This window comes from Stenella coeruleoalba, assembly GCF_951394435.1.
Source record: "Stenella coeruleoalba genome assembly, chromosome: 21".
Taxonomy (NCBI): Eukaryota; Metazoa; Chordata; class Mammalia; order Artiodactyla; family Delphinidae; genus Stenella; species Stenella coeruleoalba.
The window spans coordinates 2,947,441-2,954,105 of record NC_137167.1 but is presented as its reverse complement, the minus strand read 5'-3'; the positions used below and the strand labels follow the sequence as shown (position 1 = coordinate 2,954,105).

General features: G+C 38.5%; 1 protein-coding gene across 1 annotated transcript; it reads left to right on the top strand.

Annotated features, from left to right (window-relative positions):
• Positions 1-4,793: 4,793 nt before the first annotated feature.
• On the top strand, positions 4,794-6,184 carry LOC307179710 (large ribosomal subunit protein uL30-like). The gene has a single exon (XM_079909254.1). It carries the CDS (start codon positions 4,800-4,802, stop codon positions 5,541-5,543), a length of 744 nt encoding a protein of 247 aa, XP_079765380.1. The 5' UTR covers positions 4,794-4,799; the 3' UTR covers positions 5,544-6,184.
• The last annotated feature ends 481 nt before the right edge of the window (positions 6,185-6,665 follow it).

Here is a 6,665-nt window from a genome sequence, read left to right as displayed (position 1 = left end):
ATTTTGAAGGATGTGATTAAAATTATTGACCACATTAAAGTACACACCCTTAACTCACGTCTGTTCATGCAGCTCTGTGAGGAGATGGACACAGAGCACACACGTCTTTTCTTATTCACAGAGGTGAGATGGCTTTCTAAGGGTAGATCACTGGCCAGAGTTTTTGAGTTACGAGAGCCGCTCCAGAGATTTCTTTTAGAAAAACAGTCACCACTGGCAGCACATTTCAGTGACACGGAATGGGTCGCAAAACTTGCTTACTTGTGTGACGTATTCAACCTGCTCAAAGAAGTCAGTCTGTCACTTCAGGGGAGAAGGACAACTGTGTTCAAGTTGGCATTCAAAGCCAAACTGGAATTATGGGGGCGACGAGTGAACATTGGGATTTTTGACGTTTCAAACATTAGCAGAGATTTTGAAAGAGACTGAGCCAGGGCCTTCTTTCTCCCATCTGGTGCATGATTACCTGTCTCAGCTTTCAAAAGGGTTTAAGCATTACTTCCCAACCACAAAAGACCCCCGAACTGGGAACGAATGGATCCGCGACCCATATGTGAGTAAACCAGGTGAATCGACTTTGCCGGTGCTCGAAGAGGATCAGCTGCTTGAGATCACAAATGATGGTGGCCTTGAAAGTATGTTTGAGACAACTTCAAATCTCCATACGTTCTGGATTAAAGTCAAGGCGGAATATCCTGAGGCTGCCACAAAAGCACTGAAAAGCCTGCTTCCATTTCCAACATCCTTTCTTTGTGAAGCAGGGTTTTCTGCAGTGACAGCAACCAAAACGAGATTATGGAGCAGACTGGACATAAGCAACACACTTCAAGTGTCACTGTCTCCCATCACCCCCAGATGGGACCATCTAGTTGCAGAAAAACAAGCTCAGAGCTTGCACTGATTCTGCATTATGGTGAGTTGTATAATTATTTCATTATATATTACAATGTAATAATAACATAAATAAAGTGCACAATAAATGTAGTGCTCTTGAAACATCCGAACACCATCCCCCCGGCCCTGGTCTGTGGAAAAATTGTCTTCTATGAAACCGGTCTCTGGTGCCAAAGAGGTTGGGGACCGGTGATTTAATGGTAATTTAAAATGTGAAACCAAGTCATCCCCAGTGTTCTGTATAACTCACCTACACACACACCTAACCCATGGCTGGATCCCTGTGCACACCCCAGAAGGTGGTGAGAGTGAACCTTTGCAGATGCCTGGTGAGCACGTGCAGAAATCCTGACTCTGCAGGATTGGGAGAAAGTACACAGATTTGAACATTCAGCAGTGCCCAAGGGAAAGCAAACAGGAGGCTCTCAGCACTCAGCCTAGCTTTGTAGGATAAAGAGAAGGCAGAGAATCTTAAGAATTCCCCCTAGGAGGGATCAAGAAATATGAAACAGGTATATCAATAGAAAAGTTCTGGAAGAGCCTCAGAATCCCTGGTAGAACTGACAGAAGCTATTTCTCCTTCAAAGCCAATCACTAAAGACTGGAAGAGATGGCTGCCTCTTCACATGTGAAGATGGCCGTTCAACACTTCATGGGACATGAAAAATAAAGGAACATGATAATTCTTCAGTAACTGATCCCAAAGGAGTGGAGATCTGTGATTTGCCAGATAAGGAATTCAAATTAGTCGATATAAAGAAGCTCAGCAGGCTACAAGAAAACATGAAGACAATTCAATGAAATAAGAAAAATAATACATGAATAAAACAAGAAGTTTAACAGAGAGCTAGAACTCATAAAAGAGAGCCGAGCAAATTCTGGAGCTGAATGCTACAGCGAATGACATGAAAAATGCAATAGAGAGCAACAGCACAGTTGATCAAGCAGAAGAATCTCAGTAATACAGCAAGTTGAAGACATGTCATTTGTTCTCTATCTCAGTAAGACAGGAAGTTGAAGACAAATCATTTGAAATTATTCACTCAGGGAAGAACAAAGTAAAGGGAATGAAAACGAGTGAAGAAATCCTGCGTGAATTATGGATAACATCAAAAGAGACAGTCTAGGCACTATTGGAGTCCCAGAAGAAGAAGAAAGGGAAAAGGGGGCAGAAAGTTTACTTTAAAAAATAATGGCTTAAAACTCCCCAAATCTGGGGAGAGATTTGGACATTCAGGTTCACGAATAGGTCCCCCCAAAGATTGTTGAATCTTTTTGTTTTGAATCTTCTCTAAGACATTAAAATAAAGCTGTCTAAAAATCAAAGATAAAGAGAGAATTTTTAATGCAGCAAGAGAAAAAAAAAAAGTCCTCATATACAAGGGAACCCCCATAAAGCTATCAGAGAATTTCCCAACAGAAATCTTGCAGGCCAGGAGAGAGTGGAATGATATATTCAAAGTGTTGAAAGAAAACAACTGCCAACCTAGAATACTTTACCTAGCAAAGCTGTCCTCCAGAAAGGAAGGAGAGATAAACACTTTCCCAGACAAACAAAAGCTGAGGAAGGTCATCACCACTGGACATGCCTCACAAGAAATGCAGAAAGGAGCTCTTCAAGCTGAAATTAAAGGATGCACATTAGTGACATGAAAGCATATGAAAATATAAATCACCCTGGTAAAGGTATGTACCTAATCAAATTCAAAATATTCTGATACTGTATATGGTGGTTTGTTAATCACTAAAGTTTATTATAAAGGTTAAAGGACAAAAGTATTAAAATAACTATAGCCACAATAATTAATTAATTATTTGGTTACGCCATTCTTAGTTTTGGCACATGTGCACTTAGTTGCAGCTCGTGGGCTCCTCATTTGTGGCATTTGGGCTCCCTAGTTGTGGCAGGCGGGCTCCTTAGTTGTGGCAGGCAGGCTCCGTAGTTGTGGCTCTCTGGCTCTTTAGTTGTGACATGTGAACTCTTAGTTGCAGCATGTGGGATCTAGTTACCTGACCAGGGATCGAACCCGGGCCCCCTGCATTGGGAGTGAGGTGTCTTAACTACTGCTCCACCAGGGAAGTCCCACAATATAATTGATATGGAATATAAAAGGATGTGAACTGTGACATCAAAAGTAAAATGGGAGAAGGAAATAAAAGGGTAGAGTTTTTATATGCAATCAAATTTAAGTTGTTACCAGCTTAAAAAGACTGTTATAACTATAAGATGCTTTATGTAAGCTTTACAGTAAGCACAAAGCAAAAACCTACAGTAGATACACAAAAGATAGAAGAGAATCAAAGCATACCACTATTGGAAATTATTAATTCACAAAGGAAGACAGTGAACCAGGAAGACAGGAACTATAAAGCATCTAGAAAACAATAAGATGGTATTAGTAAGTCCTTACTATCAATAATTACTTTAAATGTAAATGGATTAAATTCTCCAATCAAAAGGAACAAAGTGGCTGAAGGGATAAAAAGCAAGACCCAACTTTATGCTGCCTACAAGAGACTCACTTCCATTTTAAGAACACACATAGGCTTAAAGTGAAGGGATGGAAAAAGATATTCCATGCAAATGGAAACCAAAGGAGAGCAGGGATAGCTATACTTATATTAGACAAAATAGGCTTAAATCAGAAACTGTAATAAGAGAAAAAGAAATTCATTATATAATGATAAAGGAGTCAACTCATCAGGAGGGTATAACAATCGTAAATATATATGCACCCAACAATGGAGCACCTAAATATTTTAGCAAATGCTCCCAGCTCTGAAGGGAGAAATAGACAACAATGCAATAATAGTTAGAGCCTTCAATGCCCCACTTTGAACAATGGACAAATCAGACAGAATATCAAGAAAGAAACATTGGATTTGAACTGTACTTTAGACCAAATGGATCTAACATATATATATATATATATATATATATATATATATATATATATATATATGTATATATAGAACATTCCACCCAACAGTAGCAGAATACACATTTTCCTCAAGCACACATGAAACATTCACCAGGATAGATTATATTGTTAGGTCACAAAACGAGTATTAACAAATTTGAGAAGATTGAAATCATACTGTAACAAATTTGAGAAGATTGAAATCATACTGACCATCTCATCTCATTTTCCTACCAAAATGGTATGAAACTAGAAATCAGTAACAGGAGGGTGAAAACAAAGGGAACAGAAACCAATGAAATAGAAAACAAATGGACAACAGAGAAAATTCACAAATGTGTGGAAATTAAACAACACACTCCTTTTTGTTTTGTTTATGGTTTCCTTTTCTGTGCAAAACTCTTAAGTTTAATTAGGTCCCGTTTGCTTAATTTTGTTTTTATTTTCATTACTCAAGGAGATGGCTTGAAAAAGATATTGCTGCAATTTATGTCAAAGAATGTTCTGCCTATGTTTTTCTCTAAGAATTTTATAGTATCTGGCCTTACATTTAGGTCTTTAATCCATTTGAGTTTATTTTTGTGTATGGTGTTAGGGAGTGTTCTAAACAACACACTCCTGAACAAACAATGAGTCACAGAAGAAATCAAAAGGGAAATTTAAAAAAATTCCTTGAGACAAACAAAAATGAAAACACACTATACCAAATCTTACAGATGTAGCAAAAGCAGTTCTAAGAGGAAAGCGTATGTATAGTGATAAATGTCTACATTAAGAAAAAAAAGATTTCAAATAAACAACCTAACTTTACACCTCAAAGAACTAGAAAAAAAAAAAAACTAAGCCTAAAAGTTAGTACAAGGAAGGAAATAACAAAGATCAGAGCAGAAATAAATGAAATAAGAGACCAGAAAGTCAATAGAAAAGGTCAATGAAACTAAGATCTGATTTTTTTTAAAAACATAAACATGGAGAGTTGGAAAGATGGCGGAGGAAGAGCCAAGAAAAAAGATCCCTTTGGTTCCAGAAAATCTCCTGAAAAAGAGGAAGGCTTATCAGGCCCTGAAAGCCACCCAGGCAAAGCAGGCGCTTTTGCAAAGGAAGGAGCAGAGGAAAGGAAAAGAGATCAAGTTTAAGCGACTAGAATGGTTCCTACATGATTCCTGGCAGCAACTACGTGACAAGGTGCGACTCAGACGACTAGAAGTGAAACCTCATGGCTTGGAAGTGCCAGATAAACATTCCTTGGCGTTTGTTTTACGCATCGAAAGGATTAATGGGGTGAGTTTACTGGTGCAGAGGACCATTGCAAGACTTCGCCTGAATAAGATTTTCAGTGGTGTCTTTATGCAAGTAACTCCTCAAACCATAAAAACGCTTCGTATAGTGGAACCTTATGTGACCTGGGGATTTCCAAATTTGAAGTCAGTTCAGGAACTCATCTTGAAACGTGAACAAGCCAAGGTCAAGAATAAAATCATCCCTTTGACAGACAACACAGTGATTGAGGAGCACCTGGGGAAGTTTGGTGTAATTTGCTTGGAAGACCTCATTCATGAAATTGCCTTTCTGGGGAAGAATTTTCAGGTGATCTCAGGGTTCTCGCGCCCTTTCCAACTCTCAGTGGCCCGTCACGCTACCAAGAATAGAGTGGGCTTCCTCAAGGAAGTGGGCTCACCTGGCTATCGAGGTGAATGCATCAATCAGCTTATCCAGCAGCTGAACTAAACCCAGCATATCTGAAAGCACAGTGCCTTGGAAGCATGTGTTTTTGTTTTATGGAATTGTTACCCAGTATCTTCAAGCAAGATTATTTTCTGCTGTATCTTCAGAAACTGGAGGGAAAGGGTCAGGGAAAAGATAGTGATGTTCAGGGCAGGCACTTTTCATCCCACTTCAGTTCCAAGAAAAAGTTCCTGTGTGTTTTCTGCAAAGACCGCCGTCCACCTCTGAAACCAGCAAAGGACTTGTGTCATGGAGGAGAGAGTCCTGTTTTATCACACCTATCCTGGGACTTCATGTTGGTGAACGAGCAAATACCCACATATGAATACAAGACAGCAGTGGACCAGGCCCAGGGACATATTGAACCTGGGGTATCCAAGGGCCTTGTTTTAGAAAGAACTTGAAATACAATTAGAAAGAAGCGCACAAAAACAAAAACAAAAACGAACAAACAAAAAAAAACATAAACATGGACACACATTTAGCTAGACGAAGAATAAGAGAGGACTCAAATAAATAGAAATGAAAGAAGATATTCCAACTGCACCACAGAAATACAAAGCATCATAAGAGATTACTGTGAACAATTGTATGTTAACAAATTTTATAACCTTGAATAAATGGATAAATCCCTGGCACATATAACCTACCAAGATGGAATCATGAAGTAATAGAAAATCTGAACAGACTAACGAGTAGGAGATTGAATCAGTATCAAAAACCTCCCAACAAAGAAAAGCCCAGGACCTACAGTCTTTACTGGTGAATTCTACTAAATATATAAAGAATAATTAATACCAACCCTTCTCAAACTTTCAAAATATTGAAGATCAGGGAACACTTTCAAACTTATTTTATGAGACCAACATTACACTGATACCAAAGCCTTGCTGGACACTACAAGAAAAGAAAAACTACAGGCCAATATCCCTAAAGGATATATGAATATGAACCAAGGATGGTTCATTCAACATGCTCTAATCAATCAATGAGATGCATCACATTAACAGAATGAAGGGTAAAAATCATAGAATCATCTCAATACGTGCAGAAAAAGAATTTGACAAAATTCAACGTCCTTTCATGATTAAAAACTCTCAATAATAAGACATAGAAATAATGTAC

What these genes read in the sequence shown, in the direction of transcription:
- LOC307179710 (XM_079909254.1), top strand. Translation starts at nt 4,800, where the DNA reads ATGGCGGAGGAAGAGCCAAGAAAAAAGATCCCTTTGGTTCCAGAAAAT.